A 17,054-nucleotide genomic window follows, 5' to 3' on the forward strand; every position below is an offset into this window, starting at 1 on the left:
CGTCATTACACATAGGTATACTGTTATCGAAAAACCGTATATTACATGAGAAATACATTGCGTCTTGAGATACTGTATTTGAGGCATGAGAAGGACGTGCCTCCGGCAGCACCTGGCATAATGTGGGAGCTCACTGAATTCTAAGTTATTAGCTTATGGTATGCCATTATACGTTGGCATATTATTGTTTAAAAAACGTATATTACCTGTAAAAGGCATCATATGTTGGTATTTAAATTTTATGTATTTTAAAACCTGTTATACCAAAGTAAGAAACATGAAATTGCTCAAGTATGAAAATATTATGCACTTGTTACATACTCCTATGTAATTGTATACTATAGTATCCTTATATTTCAGTATGGACATAAACGGTGAGTAAAAATAACTGAAGAGTAAATAGGAGACTTAGAGGCCGATCTTACTGCTGTGTTCCGTACGATGGACGATTATACTGGAAATTCAGACAGAAGCACGGGCCCCTCCCCTGTTCGGCTCCAGACAGAGGACGGAGCTGCGCCGCCCCAGGTGAGGCCTCCGGCTGGACTCGGGGACAGGTGGCGGCTGGCGGAGCGGGGGGGGGGGGGGGGGGGCGGAGCGTACTGGCTCAGCCGCGCACGCGCAGTGCCAAGCCAGGGCCGGCCCGCCCTCACCCGGGGCCTCCCGGAAGTCCCGCCCCAAGGGGCGGGGCCAGGGCCGGCCGGCGTAACGGGGAGCTGCCGCGCGGCCGCTTCCGCGGGCACGAGCGCCGGAAGCGGAAATGCGTCACAGGGGCGGGCGGGCGGCGGCGGCGACGGCGGGTGGCGTCTGGGGCGCCTCCGGCGGACGGTGGCGGCGCCGGGCAGAGAGGCCGCGGCTGCCGGGGTCGTCGGGGGACGGCGGTGAGCTCGGGCCTGGGCGGCGGCGGCCGGGGGCGCACGCGGAGCCCCGCGCCGGTAAGCGACGACCTGCGACCACCCTCTTCCGCGAGCCGGGCCGGGGGGTCCGGCGGGCCGTGGTCTTCGGGGTCCGGGGGTCCGGGGTCTGTGAGGGCCGGGGGCTCCAGGGGTCCGGGGTCTGCGAGGGCCGGGGGCTCCGGGGGGACGGAATCTGTAGGAGCCGGGAGCTCTGGGGGGACGGGGACTCCGGGGGTCCGGGGTCTGAGAGGGCCGGGGTCTCTGGGGTCTGTGAGGGTCGGGGGCTCCGGAGGGCCGGGGTCTGTGAGGGTCGGGGGCTCTGGGGAGACGGGGTCTGTGAGGGCCGGGGGCTCCGGGGATCCGGGGTCTGCGAGGGTCGGGGGCTCCGGAGGGCTGGGGTCTGTGAGGGTCGGGGGCTCCGGGGTACGGGGACTCCGGGGGTCCGGGGTCTGCGAGGGTTGGGGGATTGGGGGGACGGGGGCTCCGGGGATCCGCGGTCTGCGAGGGCTGGGGTCTGTGAGGGCTGGGGGCTTCGGGGGTCCAGGGTCTGCGAGAGCTGGGGGCTCTGGGGGGACGGGGTCTGTGAGGGCCGGGTGCTTTGGGGGGACGGGGGGTCCGGGGTCTCCGAGGGCCAGGGGCTCTGGGGGGACGGGGTCTTTGGGGGTCCTGGTCTGTGAGGGCTGGGGACTTTAGGGGCTCAGGGACTCTGGGGTCTGGGGTGTCTAAGGGTCTCAGCCTCTGGGTGGATTGAGGTCTGTGAGGGCTGGGTGCTTTGGGGGGACAGGGGCTTGGGGAGTCCAGGGTCTGTGAGGGCCGGGGGCCCCGGGGGCCGGGGTCTGTGAGGGCTGGGGGCTCTGGGGGGAAGGGGGCTCCAGGGTCTGCGAGGGCCAGGGTCCACTGGGTCTTTGGGGTCCGTGGTCTGCAAGGGTCGGGTGGACTGGGGTCTGTGAGGGCTGGGGGGACGGGTGCTCCGGGGTCTGCAAGGGCCAGCGGCTTTGGGGGGACGGAGTCTTTGGGGTCCGGGTCTTTGAGGGCTGGGGACTTTAGGGGTCGGGGACTCTGGTGGTCCGGGGTCTCTGAGGGTCTCAGTCTGGGTGGATTGAGGTCTGTGAGGGCCGGGTGCTTTGGGGGCACGGGGGCTTGGGGGGTCCAGGGTCTGCGAGGGTCAGGGTCCCCGGGGGACGGGGTCTGTAAGGGCCAGGGGCTCTGGGGGGACGGGGGCTCCGGGGTCTTAGAGGGCCAGGGTCACGGGGTCTTTGGGGTTCGGGGTCTGCGAGGGTTGGGGGGACCGGGGTCTCTGAGGGCTGCGGGGACGGGTGCTCCGGGGTCTGCCAGGGCCAGGGGCTCTGGGGGTCCAGGGTCTGCGAGGTCGGGGGCCCCGGGAGCTAGGGGTCTTGTAGGGCCGGGGGCTCTGAGGGGATGGGGGCTCCGGGGTCTGCCAAGGTCGGCGTGTCCGGGGGGATGGGGTCTTGTAGGGCCAGGGGCTCTGGGGGACCGGGTCTCCGGGGTCTGCAAGGGCCAGGGGCACGGGGTCTTTGGGGGTCCGGGTCTGTGAGGACTGGGGGCTTAGGGGCTCTGGGACTGTAGGGGTTTGGGGTCTCTGAGGGTTGCAGCCTCTGGGTATATTGAGGTCTGCGAGGGCCGGTGGTTCGGGGTCTGCGGGGGTGCCCGGGAACTGGGGACGGGATGAAGGCTGTGGAGTCCAGGGTTTGAGAGAGGGCGAGGGATGCCCTGGGGCTAGAGGCCCTGGGTGGGGTGGGGGCTGAAGTCTGGAAGCCCTGGGTCTCGGGGAGGGGGCTGGAGGGGGGGTGATGCTGGCGTTGTGAAGCTGGGGACTCCGGGTCTCAGGGGCTCCTGGAGCCGGGGTCTGAGGGGGCTGAGGTTGCTGGGGACCCAGGTCGTCAGGGTCCAGGGCAGCGGTGGTCTGGGTGTGCGGAGGGGGACAGAGTGTGCAAGGGATGGGGGCTGGGAGCTCCAGTGGGTGGGGGTCTCAGGGCTGTGGGGGCTGGGGGCAGCAGAGATAATTGGGGGGCACTGGGGGCAGGGGCCTGTGAAGGTGAAGGACTGGGCAGTGCTGGAGAGACTGAGGGCAGTGGAGAGGCCAAGGGTCCTGGGGCAGCCCGTGTGGCCTGGAGGCCATGGCTCAGGGGTGGGGGGATGGGCTTGTCCTGGGGCGCTGCGGGGCCGGGGTCCCCAGGGTAATGGGTGACAGGCGGTTCGGTGGACGCCAGAGCTTGGGGTCGGGCAGCTGGGGGTGGGGGAGTGACGTCACAGGGGGTGGGGTTGTGCAGGGGTGACGCGGGGTCCCAGGGGAGGTGGGTAGCAGGCGACCGGGGCGGGGGTGCTGCCCTGCGTGGCCCTTGGTGTCCTGGGGCAGGTGTTGGTCGCAGCCCAGGCCAGAGCCTGTCGCCCGTGCCCTGGACTGTGCCTTGTCCCAGCACCCGCCCGTGTGGGGGCCGCTCCCCAGGCCGTGCCGCAGGGCCTGGCCCCAAGCCTCAGAGGGAGCCGCCCGCCCGTGGGTGGGGGCGTGAGTGGGGGCGGGAGCAGTCACCTGTATTGTTTGGGTTCCTGTGGCGGAGCCTGGCTTTCCGGTGGGGGAAGAACCCCCCCCCCTTCCACCCACCCGGGTCAGCCCAGTGGGGAAGTGTTGCCCGGAGAAGGCGGGGGAGGACAGGTGCGCCCTGGGAGCTGCTGGCTCGGGAAGGGCCCTGCGCCTGTCGCTCGGCCCCGGGCAAGCAGGACACATCGCCGGTCCCAGAGTCACTGAAGCTGACGTTTCCGATCTTGTCTCGGCCAGAAACTTCCTTCCTGTTCCTGCGGGGCCCCATCCTCCGTCCACGCTGCGGGAGGGAGCCGGGAGCCCTGCCCCGCCCCGCCCTGCGCTGTCCCGTCCTGCCTGCAGCCGCAGGGGCGCGCGCCGGTGGGTTCCTGGCCGTGTGTGCGTGCGTGTGCCCGCTGCGGTGGGGGTGGCAGCTGTCCCCGCCCACTCGACGCCCTGCGGCCCTGGGAGACCTGCTCGTGCAGGCCGGCTGCGGCTGGGCGCCCACCGCCGCTTGGCCGCTAGGCTCTTCCGATGGATTCTCACCCCAGTTTTCTGCTCCCTTCGGTTCAAGGACACAGAACCTCGTCTCAGGCGGCCGCGGCTTTTGATGAGCTACAGGCCGGCGGAGACGCAGACTCGCTCGTCCCCTGGCGGCCCGCGGACGCTGACGCTCTCCGCGCGGACCCTCGCCCCGGCCCCGACCCCGACCCCAGCCCCGGCCCTGACCGCCGCTGCGTGTGTGTTTCAGGCCCCAGCGCCCGGCTATGGCCGCGGCCACCATAGTCCACGACACGTCTGAGGCGGTGGAGCTGTGCCCCCCGTACGGCCTGTACCTGAAGCCCATCACCAAGATGACCATCAGCGTGGCGCTCCCGCAGCTGAAGCAGCCGGGCAAGTCCATCTCCAACTGGGAGGTGATGGAGAGGCTCAAGGCCATGGTGCAGCACCACCAGTTCTCCACGCTGCGCATCTCCAAGAGCACCATGGACTTCATCCGCTTCGAGGGCGAGGTGGAGAACCGCAGCCTGGTCAAGGCCTTCCTGGCCTGCCTGGACGGCAAGACCATCAAGCTCAGCGGCTTCTCCGACATCCTCAAGGTGCGCGCGGCCGAGTTCAGGATCGACTTCCCCACGCGCCACGACTGGGACTCCTTCTTCCGCGACGCCAAGGACATGAACGAGACGCTGCCGGGCGAGCGGCCCGACACCATCCACCTGGAGGGCCTGCCCTGCAAGTGGTTCGCGCTCAAGGACTCGGGCTCCGAGAAGCCCAGCGAGGAGGTGCTGGTGAAGGTGTTCGAGAAGTTCGGGGCGATCCGCAACGTGGACATCCCCATGCTGGACCCCTACCGCGAGGAGATGACCGGCCGCAACTTCCACACCTTCAGTTTCGGGGGCCACCTGAACTTCGAGGCCTACGTGCAGTACCGCGAGTACGTGGGCTTCATCCAGGCCATGAGCGCCCTGCGCGGCATGAAGCTCATGTACAAGGGCGAGGACGGCAAGGCCGTGGCCTGCAACATCAAGGTGAGCGCCCGCCCCGCCCTGCCCTGTCCCGTGTGCGGGCCCCCCGGGGCCTGTCTCGTGGCCACGCGCGTGCGCGCGCATGCACGCAGGTGGCTCTCTGGCCGGGCGGCCGCAGGCCCGGCCAGCTCAGGTGCGTTGAAACCAGCGGCCAGACGCACTCGGCCTTGGACACACCCGCGTCCGGACGCGGATGTGAGAGCATTTCCGTGTGGGGGACGGGGTGACAGGCGGAGACCCTCGCCGCCGAAGCACCCCGAAACCGCGCCCCCGCAGGGCCGCGGGCCGAGGGTCCCCTGTACCGCCGCTAACTCGCACTGGGGTGGGCCTCCTGGACGACCCTGGGGCCGCGTGCCCCTGTGAGCGCCGGCCGTCCTCGTTAGCGGAGGCAGACGCGCCGTGGCGGCCTCGGTCAGAGCGCGCGGGGGGATCCCGCCGGCACGATGCGAGACCCCCCGTCGTCACAGGGGGACTTTGTGTTTTCACATAATCGCTGAGGCCGGGTCGCGTCCGGGTCAGAGGTCACGTCCGGGTCAGGTTGCGGCTTCGCCGGGAAGCTCAATCCCCGGCCACGAAGGGAGCGTGTGCCGTCGGGGGCGTCCGCGGGCGCCCGGCCCCACACGGCGGCCGAGACCCGCGCGTGCTCCCCGGCAGGGCTCCGCGGAGCGAGCGCGCTGCGTGCGGCGCGGCCGAGCCGGCCGCCGTCCGGTCCGCTCCCGCTCCTGGCGAACCCTGCTGTGTGCTGCCCCCCCCCACCCGCAGGTGTCCTTCGACTCCACCAAGCACCTGAGCGACGCCTCCATTAAGAAACGGCAGCTCGAGAGGCAAAAGCTGCAGGAGCTGGAGCAGCAGAGGGAGGAGCAGAAGCGCAGGGAGAAGGAGGCCGAGGAGAGACAGAGGGCGGAAGAAAGGTACGTGCGCGCCCGGCCCGCGGGGCCCGCCCGCTGGCGCCCGCCGAGCACCGCGCTGCCGGGTGCCTGGCCGTTCACGCGCGTGTGGCCGCGTGTGTGCACGTGTGCGGGAGTCTGTGTGCAAGTGTGTGCGTGCACGTGTGCAGGTGGGCGTGTGCGCACGTCCTCCGCGCACAGCGGCTGTGCTCGCGGTCCTGTGCGCGGTGTTCTGGCCAAGTCCGGTCAGGATCCCCGCCTCCGCTCACTGTCTGCGTTTTGTGGTATAAAAGCCGAACGAACGGGATCACTGACATTTGGGGGAAACAGGAAGAAACGCGCTGTACCTTTGGCCTGTTTCCCAGCTCTTGGGGCTTCGCAGGCGCGTTGTCCGCGTTCGGCGAGTGTGCAGCTTAGATGTGTCGGGCCTGGTGGATTGGCCCGTTCCCAGCGGTGATCGTCTCTGCGTTGCGGGCGCTCGGTGTCTCCCCTGCTGCCGCGTGCGGGCTGTGCTCTGACGACAGGATCCCGACGCGGATCCTGACGCGGAGGGAGGCGTGTCCGGACCTACTTGCGGCAGCGGACTCAAGGCCCGACCGGGCGCGCGAGTCCTGGCCCAGCTCCGCGCCCGCCTCGAGGACAGTCGGCCTGCTGGCCCGGGGACGGCCTTACGGGCCCCGGGAGACGCGGCGGGCGGGGCTGGGGTCTGGGGCCGCCTCGCGGTGCTGCAGGGCCCCACCTGCGGGCGGCGGGCGGCGGGCGGCGGGCGGCGGGGGGGCTCCCAGAGAAACAGGCTCCCCAGGCGGCGGCTCTGGGGCGGCAGAGGCGGGAGGCTTCGTCAGGCGCACGGCCGTGTGCGGAGTAGCGGGGCCGTGTGCGCTCGGGCCCCGTCGCTACGCGCGAGCCTGCGACCACTCGCTCCCCGAGCCCCCGGGCCGTCACTCGCACGCACCTGCCTTTGTGCCCACGCGTCCCCTCCGGCGTGCCCTCACCTGCCCCCTCGTGTGCCTCCGGTCGCGCCCCCGCCTGCCCTCACGTACGCACGTGTGGCACACGTGCTCCCCTCACCTGCCCCCTTGTGCCTCTCCTCGCACACACGCCTACCCTGGCCAGCGTGCCTCCTTTGCACACCTGCCCTCCCACACGCTCGCCTGTCGGGTCCCACCAAATACTGGCAAGTTTCAAGAGGCCGGGGTCTTGGACCATGTCCGTGGGAGGAAGTGGCCACGTGGCCCTCAGCACGAGCTGCTCCGTGTGCTGGGCCAGAGGCAGGAGGGGGACCGAGGGGTCTCGGACAGTGGGCGGTGCCTCCTCTGTGGTCGCTGATGCTTGGACGCCAGGTGCTAGCTGGGGAGGGGTCCGCGCCGTTCCCACAGAGTGTGCTTCCCCGGCCTGCGTGTGCAGGCTGCCCCCTGGGGAGCCCGGCCGCTGTTCCCGGTCCCGGGTGCGCGTGCACGTGGGTGGTTGGCTTTTACGCAGGACTGGAGCTTGGATGCTGCCTCCTGTCTTGGGAGGTGGGGAGCACGGGGCCTCGGACCTCGTGGGGCCAGACACGTGGTTTGGTGCAGTCTTTGGGGGGGGGCTAAGACAGGCCGTGTGGTGGGTTCTGACCTGTGGGGCCTGGACGGCCGGTGTTGTGCATCCTGACCTGTGGGGCCTGGACGGATGGTGAGCTGGGCCCCGACCTGTGGGGCCTGGACGGCCGGTGTTGTGCATCCTGACCTGTGGGGCCTGGACGGATGGTGAGCTGGGCCCCGACCTGTGGGGCCTGGACGGCCGGTGTTGTGCATCCTGACCTGTGGGGCCTGGACGGATGGTGAGCTGGGCCCCGACCTGTGGGGCCTGGACGGCCGGTGTTGTGCATCCTGACCTGTGGGGCCTGGACGGATGGTGAGCTGGGCCCCGACCTGTGGGACCTGGACGGCCGGTGTTGTGCATCCTGACCTGTGGGGCCTGGACGGAGGTGAGCTGGGCCCCGACCTGTGGGGCCTGGACGGCCGGTGTTGTGCATCCTGACCTGTGGGGCCTGGACGGATGGTGAGCTGGGCCCCGACCTGTGGGGCCTGGACGGCCGGTGTTGTGCATCCTGACCTGTGGGGCCTGGACGGATGGTGAGCTGGGCCCCGACCTGTGGGACCTGGACGGCCGGTGTTGTGCATCCTGACCTGTGGGGCCTGGACGGATGGTGAGCTGGGCCCCGACCTGTGGGGCCTGGACGGATGGTGAGCTAGGCCCCGACCTGTGGGGCCTGGACGGATGGTGAGCTAGGCCCCGACCTGTGGGGCCTGGACGGATGGTGAGCTGAGCCCTGACCTGTGGGACCTGGACGGCCGGTGTTGTGCATCCTGACCTGTGGGGCCTGGACGGATGCTGAGCTGGGCCCCGACCTGTGGGGCCTGGACGGATGGTGAGCTAGGCCCCGACCTGTGGGGCCTGGACGGATGGTGAGCTAGGCCCCGACCTGTGGGGCCTGGACGGATGGTGAGCTGGGCCCTGACCTGTGGGGCCTGGACGGCCGGTGTTGTGCATCCTGACCTGTGGGGCCTGGACGGATGCTGAGCTGGGCTCCGACCTGTGGGGCCTGGACGGCCGGTGTTGTGCATCCTGACCTGTGGGGCCTGGACGGATGCTGAGCTAGGCCCCGACCTGTGGGGCCTGGACGGATGCTGAGCTGGGCCCCGACCTGTGGGGCCTGGACGGATGGTGAGCTAGGCCCCGACCTGTGGGGCCTGGACGGATGGTGAGCTAGGCCCCGACCTGTGGGGCCTGGACGGATGGTGAGCTAGGCCCCGACCTGTGGGGCCTGGACGGATGGTGAGCTAGGCCCCGACCTGTGGGGCCTGGACGGATGGTGAGCTGGGCCCTGACCTGTGGGACCTGGACGGCCGGTGTTGTGCATCCTGACCTGTGGGGCCTGGACGGATGCTGAGCTAGGCCCCGACCTGTGGGGCCTGGACGGATGGTGAGCTGGGCCCCGACCTGTGGGGCCTGGACGGATGCTGAGCTAGGCCCCGACCTGTGGGGCCTGGACGGATGGTGAGCTAGGCCCCGACCTGTGGGGCCTGGACGGATGGTGAGCTAGGCCCCGACCTGTGGGGCCTGGACGGATGGTGAGCTGGGCCCCGACCTGTGGGGCCTGGACGGCCGGTGTTGTGCATCCTGACCTGTGGGGCCTGGACGGATGCTGAGGTGGGCCCCGACCTGTGGGGCCTGGACACGGGTGCTAGGGAGCCCTGGTACACAACCCTCTGTGGGAGCTGTGGCCCTGGGTCTGTTCCCACCTCCCAGTGTGAGGCCCCAGTTTCTTGGTCGTGAGGGGGTTGGGGACCTACGTGGGTCCTGATCTCCGGGCCCTGTTCGCTGGGTTGCACATCTGCACGTCTGCAGTGCCCAGGACTGGCCTTGCCCTTCCGTGGCCTGGGCGTGTCCCACCTGGGCTCCTGGCAGCCTCACGCTCTGCGTCTCGTCCTGCCCAGGGCAGCTGGGACTTTTCCTACCGCGTTCCTTGGGGTTGGACTCACCCTACCATCAAGGTGCACGTGAGGGTGGTTCACCCGGGGCTCTTTCCGACCTGGCCCTCGGTCTCCTGCTTACGTTTGGGGTCTCTTCGTGGGGACCCCCCGCCCCTGGCCGAGCACAGACGACCTAAGCTGCTGGGCGGCCCGTGGGCTTGCTGGAAAGGGAAGCAGTCGTTTCCAGATGCTTTTTCTCTGGTGACGTCACAGGAGTTCCTTAAGCTCCGTCAACAGGTCCGCTCCCTCAGGGACCCACTGATCCTGGGGGTCACAGCCCAGGGCTCACCGGATCCCCGCGGGTCACAGTCCAGGGCTCACCAGATCCCAAGGGGTGGGGTCACAGCCCAGAGCTCACCACATTCCGGGGGGGGGGGGTCACAGCCCAGGACTCACCAGATCCTGGGGGGTCACAGCGTGGTATTCCCCGTGCTGGGTTTTTTGCCATAGCGACTTTGCCTTTTGCAGACTCTGGAGCAAATGGGTTCGTACGTGCGTCGTCTGTTGTGTGTGGTCTTTCCCGTAGCTTGGTGCTTCCAGAACCTTCCGTGTGGCTTTGCTCACGGGTCCTCCGTTCAGTGTAGGGCCTCCCACAGCCTCTCTGGGGCCCCAGTGATGGGGCTTTGTGCACCCTGCCGGCACCTTTGAGTATCAGTCGTGCGCTGAGCAGTTGCTGTTGGGTGGAAGGCGGTGCGCAGTGAGCGAGCATGTTGTCTGTGCGCCGCGGTGTCCTCTGGGCCAGGACGCGGGTGTCGCGCGCGGCGGGTCCCACTCACCAGCACGGGGCTGTGCGCGCGGCGGGCCCTCCGGGCAGCACGGTGTGGGGCTGGTGGTGCGCGCGGCGGGCCCTCCGGGCAGCACGCGGGCCCACGTGAGGCTCCTGTCTGCCCTCTGTTCGCCCGTGGCGTGGGCGGCCGTTCTCCCCGCGGTATGTGCCCGTTTGTGTCTGTGAGCACTGCCGCGTGCCAGCGGTTCCGGCGGGGGGGGGGGGGTCCTCGGCGCGCCGGCCTCTCCCCCAGCCGCTGTGTGTCGTTGAGAAGCAGTTTCCGGGTCGCGAGGCCCGCCCATCGGTCGCGTCCTTCCCGGCGTCGGGTTCCCCAGCGAGACCTTGCCTCCGGAGGCTCTGGGGGCCTCCCGCGCGGATCCCCGGGTCCCGCCGCGGCCCGCGCGTTGGAACGGCGGGTGTCGCGCACGCCCCCTGCCGGCGCCCCCGCGCGCAGAGCCGGGGCGCGCGGTCCCGTCGTGCTGAGCGGCGCCGCGCGCTTGTCGTGCAGGAAGCAGAAGGAGCTGGAGGAGCTGGAGCGGGAGCGGAAGCGGGAGGAGAAGGTGCGGCGCCGGGAGCAGAAGCAGCGGGACCGCGAGCTGCGCCGCCAGCAGAAGAAGCTGGAGAAGCAGCAGGCGGAGGAGCAGCGGAAGCTGCACGAGAAGATCCGGCTGGAGGAGCGCAAGCTGCTGCTGGCGCAGCGCAACCTGCAGTCCATCCGCCTGGTGGCCGAGCTGCTGAGCAGGGCCAAGGTAGGCGGGGGGGGGGGGGGGGGGGGGGGGGGGGCGGGCGCGCGTCCTGGTCCTGCAGCCCGGGGGGGTGGGGCGGGGGGGGGGGTCCCGCGCCAGGGCGCCTTCCCGCGGCCGCTCGCCGCCCCGCGCCACCTCGGCTCTTCATACCCCGGCCGCGCCCCCGGCCTCGTCGCAGGCGCCAGAACGCGCCCTCCGGGCTCACGGGGCGCGGAGCACTGCGGGCGCAACCGCGGGCACACCGCCCGGGCGCTGGGGCGCGGGCTCGCCGTGTCCCCCACAGGGAGGGAGCGACCGAGCTCGACGAGGGTTCCCCCCAGCCCCCCGTGGCTCCCCTCCTGCTGCACCTAGTCTTCCCCGGGGCCCCTCGGGACAGGGGGCCCTGCTGTGACCCCGCAGGCAACGTCCCGGGCGACGGAACAGCCGGCTCTGCTGTGACCCCATGGGCCAGCAGCTGGGCCGACGGGACGAGGGTCCTTGCTGTGACCCCACGGGCCAGCGGCCAGGTCGATGGCACAGGCGGCTCTGCTGTGACCCCACGGGCCAGCAGCCGGGACCTTGGGGACAGGGGGCTCTGCTGTGACCCCACGGGCCAGCGGCCGGGACCTTGGGGACAGGGGGCTCTGTTGTGACCCCACAGGCCAGCAGCCGGGGTGATGAGACAAGGGGCTCTGTTGTGACCCCTTGGGACAGGGGGCACTCTGCCCTCACCCCACAGGCCAGCGGCCCCGGGCCCTTGGGACAGGGGGCTCTGCTGTGACCCCACAGGCCAGTGGCCGGGGCCACAGGATGGGGCTCTGCTGTGATCCCCAAAGGCCAGCGGCCAGGGCGCCGGGACAAGGGGACTTGCTGTGACCCCACAGGCCAGTGGCCGGGGCCACAGGATGGGGCTCTGCTGTGACCCCCCAAAGGCCAGCGGCCGGGGCGAGGGGACAAGGGGCCTTGCTGTGACCCCACAGGCCAGCGGCCAGGGCGCCGGGACAAGGGGCCTTGCTGTGACCCCACGGGCCAGCGGCCAGGGCGCCGGGACAAGGGGACTTGCTGTGACCCCACAGGCAGTGGCTACGGAGACGCGACGGGGGGCGCTCTGCTGTGACCACACAGGCAGCGGCCAGGCGATGGGACAAGGGGTCTTGCCCTGACCCCACGGGCCAGCGGCCAGGGCCCTTGGGACAGGAGGGGTCCTGCTGTGACCCCACAGGCCGGCGGCTGGGACGACGAGACGGGGCTCTGCTGTGACCCCACGGGCCAGCAGCCGGGACCTTGGGGACAGGGGGCTCTGTTGTGACCCCACGGGCCAGTGGCCGGGGCGACAGGATGGGGCTCTGCTGTGACCCCACAGGCCGGCGGCTGGGACGACGAGACAGGGGGCTCTGCTGTGACCCCACAGGCAACGTCCAGGGCAACAGGACAGGGGGCTCTGCTGTGACCCCACGGGCCAGCAGCCGGGGTGACGAGGAAAAGGGGCTCTGTTGTGACCCCTTGGGACAGGGGGCACTCTGCCCTCACCCCACAGGCCAGCGGCCCCGGGCCCTTGGGAAAGGGGGCTCTGCTGTGACCCCACAGGCCAGTGGCCGGGGCCACAGGATGGGGCTCTGCTGTGACCCCCCAAAGGCCAGCGGCCAGGGCGCCGGGACAAGGGGCCTTGCTGTGACCCCATGGGCCAGCGGCCAGGGCGCCGGGACAAGGGGACTTGCTGTGACCCCACGGGCCAGTGGCCGGGGCGACAGGATGGGGCTCTGCTGTGACCCCACAGGCCAGCGGCTGGGACGACGAGACAGGGGGCTCTGCTGTGACCCCATAGGCAATGTCCAGGGCAACAGGACAGGGGGCTCTGCTGTGACCCCACGGGCCAGCAGCCGGGGGTGACGAGAAAAGGGGCTCTGTTGTGACCCCACGGGGGCTCTGTTGTGACCCCTTGGGACAGGGGGCACTCTGCCCTCACCCCACAGGCCAGCGGCCCCGGGCCCTTGGGACAGGGGGCTCTGCTGTGACCCCACAGGCCAGCAGCCGGGACCTTGGGGACAGGGGGCTCTGCTGTGACCCCACAGGCCGGCGGCTGGGACAACGAGACGGGGCTCTGCTGTGACCCCACGGGCCAGCAGCCGGGACCTTGGGGACAGGCGGCTCTGCTGTGACCCCACAGGCCGGCGGCTGGGACGACGAGACGGGGCTCTGCTGTGACCCCACGGGCCAGCAGCCGGGACCTTGGGGACAGGGGGCTCTGCTGTGACCCCACGGGCCAGCAGCCGGGACCTTGAGGACAGGGGGCTCTGTTGTGACCCCACGGGCCAGTGGCCGGGGCGACAGGATGGGGTTCTGCTGTGACCCCACAGGCCGGCGGCTGGGACGACGAGACGGGGCTCTGCTGTGACCCCACGGGCCAGCAGCTGGGGTGACGAGACAAGGGGCTCTGTTGTGACCCCACGGGGGCTCTGTTGTGACCCCTTGGGACAGAGGGCACTCTGCCCTCACCCCACAGGCCAGCGGCCCTGGGCCCTTGGGACAGGGGGCTCTGCTGTGACCCCACAGGCCAGTGGCCGGGGCCACAGGATGGGGCTCTGCTGTGATCCCCAAAGGCCAGCGGCCGGGACGAGGGACAAGGGACCTTGCTGTGACCCCACGGGCCAGCGGCCAGGGCGCCGGGACAAGGGGCCTTGCTGTGAACCCACGGGCCAGTGGCCGGGCGACGGGACAAGTGGCCTTGGTGTGACCCCACAGGCCAGCGGCCAGGGCGCCGGGACAAGGGGACTTGCTGTGACCCCACAGGCAGTGGCTACGGAGACGGGACAGGGGGCGCTCTGCTGTGACCACACAGGCAGCGGCCAGGGCGATGGGACAAGGGGTCTTGCCCTGACCCCACGGGCCAGCGGCCAGGGCCCTTGGGACAGGAGGGGCTCTGCTGTGACCCCACAGGCCGGCGGCCGGGGCGACGAGACTGGGGTCTCTGCTGTGACCCCACAGGCAATGTCCAGGGCAACAGGATAGGGGGCTCTGCTGTGACCTCACGGGCCAGTGGCCGGGCAACAGGATGGGGCTCTGCTGTGACTCCACAGGCCAGCGGCCAGGGTGACGAGACAGGGGGCTCTGTTGTGACCCCCCTAGGCAATGGACAGGGCGACGGGACAAGTGGCCTTGGTGTGACCCCACGGGCCAGCAGCCAGGGCGCTGGGACAGGGGGACTTGCCCTGACCCCAAGGGCCAGCGGCCAGGGCCCTTGGGACAGGAGGCGCTCTGTGCTGTGACCCCAAAGGCCAGTGGGCGGGGCGACAGGACGGGGCGGGGCGGCCTGACCGTGGCGATGGAGAGCAGCGTCGCGGCGTCCCCGGGGAGCTCAGGGCGACCGCAGAGCCGGGCTGGGCCACGTCCCTCCTCGCAGCCGCGGGTCTGACAGCCGGTGCAGCGCCAGAGGAGCGCCTTCGCGCCACCTCGCTCCTCCCGCTCCTCCCAGAGGCCGGGCCGGAAGCCCCCGCGAGAGGCGGGGGCGGGGGACACGTGCGGACCTCGCCGGGCCCTCCTTGTGCTCGGCCAGGCTGCGTGTCCCCGCGGAGGCGGGCGCGGGGCGACCCCGTAACCTGTTGTCTAATTACAGTTGGGATAAGTCCCCGGGAAGGAGACTGGCAGGCGCGCTGAGACGGGCCAGCTCCGCTCTTGGTTCATGGTGAATATTGAAGACGCTCGCCCAGGCGGCCGCGGCCGCGGACGTGCGCTCCGTCATCTCCGCTCCCCGTCGCGGGCGGGCGGGCGACCGACCGACCGCGGGCGACCTCCCGGCGGGCCGGGGCCACGCCCCGCCCGCCAGCCCGCCCCGGGCCGCGTGCTTGTCGCCCGGGGTGGGGGGCGGGGGGGGGGGGTGCCCCGCGGCCGGAGCGCGCGCGCCCGGTCCACCCCCCCCCCCACCCCCACCCACCCCGGGCCTCGGCGCCAGCAGGCGGGTGCGGAGCCCCCACGCGCGCCTTCCCCTTTGTGCCGCAGGCCGTGAAGCTGCAGGAGCAGGAGCACCGCGAGGAGGCGCTGCGGCTGCAGCGGCTGGAGGAGCGGCGGCGGCTGCAGGAGGCCGAGCTGCGGCGCGTGGAGGAGGAGAAGGAGCGCGCGCTGGGGCTGCAGCGCCGGGAGAGGGAGCTGCGCGAGCGGCTCCTCACCATCCTGCTGAGCAGGAAGCCGGACGAGCCGCCGGCGCGCGACGAGCTGGGGGTGGCGCACGCGGACCTGCTGCAGCCCGTGCTGGACATCCTGCACACGGTGTCGGCCGGCTGCGCGGGCGCCGCCGCCGCCGCCCTGCACCCCCTGGGGGCCCCGCCGGCGCCCGGCGCCCCGAGGCAGACGCCGCCGCGCCCGGACGCCGACGGCGCGCCCCGCGGCGTCAACGGCAGCCTGGCCGAGGGCGCGCCTTGCCGCGAGGGCGTGGGCGCGCGGCGCGGCGCGGCGGACCACGGCTCCCCGGACAAGCGCTGCCCCGGCGTCCTCGCCTGCATCCCCGACAACAACCAGCAGCCCAAGGCTGCGCCCGCCGCCGCCGCCGCCGCCGCCGCCGCCTGTGAGCAGAGCGCGCCCAGGAAGGACGCGCGCTCCGAGCAAGACAAGTGCAACCGCGAGCCGAGCGGGGGCCGCGGCCGGGCCAGCGGGGGCCGCGGGGACGACGACAGGCACCAGCGGGAGCGCAGCCGGCCGCGGCGGGCGGGCAGCCGCGACGATGCGCGGACCCCGCGGAAGGAGCGGCGGCGCCACCGCAAGCACGCGCGCCCGGACGACAGCCCCCCGCGGCGCAGCGCCAGCCCCGAGCGCGGCGCTGCGCGCGCCGGTCCCACAGCAGAGAGCGCTCCAGCCGCCGGGAGCGCAGCCGGGACCGCAGGGGCGGCTCGGGGCGCAAGCGCAGCCGCCACCCGCCGCGGGGACCGCGACCGCTCGCGCTCAGGGTCGCCCGGCCGGCACCGCAGCACCTGGAACAGGTAATGCAGGCCGTCCCGCCCCCCTCTCCTCCCCCCCCCCCCCCCCCGCTCCCACCCCACCCCCATCCCGCGAAGACCGCGACCGGGGAGCCGCCGCGGAGCGCACGGCCCCGGGGCCTCCCGGGCGGCTGGACCCCGCGCTTCCGGTGTCCTGCGGGCGGCGGCGGCGGCAGAGGCGGCCTGGGCCTCGCTCGCCAGCTTTGGTTTCCCCCGAAACTGTTCATCTGATAGCTTTAACTTCACCACGTCCCTCGCAATCAGGGAGAGCGCGCCGGCCGGCGGCGGCGACCAGTGCGCAGCCACCGCGCCATTTCTGTCCCGCTCGTGACTCCCGCGCGGGCAGCGACGGCACGCGAGGCCCGTGGCCCGTCGCTGGGGACAAACTGCGGAGGACGCACGGCCAGGCCCACCCCCCCCCCCCCCCCAAAACCAGGGCCCCGAGAACTTGAGAGCGCCTTGCCCCGGTGGTGGTTTCGCGGGTTTTCCTTCGCAATTTCAGCTGCTCGGGAGGCGCGCTTGGGGGGTGCGCCGGCAGAACCCAGGGGTCCGGCCGGTGCCTGGCGGCCGCGTGCAGGCAGACGGGTCCTGAAGGGGGCAAGTCGCCACGTGCCGTCCCGCGCGCTCTTCCTCGCCTCACACACTTTCGCGTCGCAAACTGGTGACGAAGCCGAAAGGAAAAAAAAAAAGAAGATGGGTCAAAAGCTTTGGTTCCTCCTCAAGAATTAGCGTGTGTGGTTTTTTTAAGAAGCTGTTTTGCTAAATTATTTTTACTTGGAACGTTTCAAACAGATTTAAGGCTACACACTTGTTAAATTTTATAATCATTTGCTTCCCCAGGTGAAGCGCGAGAGATACTTAAAAGCAGCTGTAATGTTTGCGTGAGGGAAGATGGTGTTTATTCCAGTTTGCATTTTTTGTGAAATAAAATTTTTTTCCAATGAGCTCGTATTTTGCATCCTTGTTTTGTTCCGTTGGAGCCTTTTGGTCTGCGGTACCGAACGGGGAGCCCAGTGGAGCAGATTCGTAAAGGATAGAAATCACTCTGGCCGAGGTCAACGACGCATCTCGCCGGGCGGCTGTTATCGTAAAATAACCGTGTGGACGGAGAATCCGGAGCCCTAGGGAGCATTCGATCTTTTCACGGGGTACAAGCTTAGCAAATTCGCTCAAGCACTCGGGTCACAGCTACCAGCCCGTTTTACAAATGACGCAAAGTAAAAGGGGTTCTTTCCT

The 17,054-nt window shown here is 70.2% G+C and overlaps 2 protein-coding genes across 2 annotated transcripts; one reads left to right on the forward strand and one right to left on the reverse strand.

Moving 5' to 3' along the window:
• Positions 1–649: 649 nt before the first annotated feature.
• On the reverse strand, positions 650–3,724 carry LOC124509605 (basic proline-rich protein-like). The gene is made up of 5 exons (XM_047076335.1): positions 3,520–3,724; positions 2,945–3,144; positions 2,146–2,820; positions 1,685–2,084; positions 650–1,536 (listed from the first exon to the last, which is right to left on the reverse strand). Exons 1-5 carry the CDS (start codon positions 3,722–3,724, stop codon positions 650–652), a joined length of 2,367 nt encoding a protein of 788 aa, XP_046932291.1.
• A 184-nt stretch (positions 3,725–3,908) lies between these two features.
• On the forward strand, positions 3,909–16,762 carry AKAP17A (A-kinase anchoring protein 17A). Its single transcript, XM_047075835.1, is given in 6 exon segments — positions 3,909–4,964; positions 5,724–5,872; positions 10,635–10,875; positions 14,848–15,663; positions 15,666–15,754; positions 15,756–16,762. Coding segments are annotated over 6 exon segments (2,127 nt in total). The 5' UTR covers positions 3,909–4,202; the 3' UTR covers positions 15,826–16,762.
• Positions 16,763–17,054: the final 292 nt, after the last annotated feature.

Source organism: Lynx rufus, unplaced genomic scaffold (genome assembly GCF_022079265.1).
Source record: "Lynx rufus isolate CCGP_SWC_20201006 ecotype Redwood Valley unplaced genomic scaffold, mLynRuf1.p SCAF_14, whole genome shotgun sequence".
NCBI lineage: Eukaryota > Metazoa > Chordata > Mammalia > Carnivora > Felidae > Lynx > Lynx rufus.

What these genes read in the sequence shown, in the direction of transcription:
- LOC124509605 (XM_047076335.1), bottom strand. Translation starts at nt 3,724, where the DNA reads ATGGGGCCCCGCAGGAACAGGAAGGAAGTTTCTGGCCGAGACAAGATC. An exon ending in TCCCCACTGGGCTGACCCGG is followed by an intron (nt 3,145 to 3,519) that starts GTGGGTGGAAGG and finishes CCCCACCCCCAG; the next exon opens with CTGCCCGACCCCAAGCTCTG. An exon ending in CCAGTCCTTCACCTTCACAG is followed by an intron (nt 2,821 to 2,944) that starts GCCCCTGCCCCC and finishes CCGCACACCCAG; the next exon opens with ACCACCGCTGCCCTGGACCC.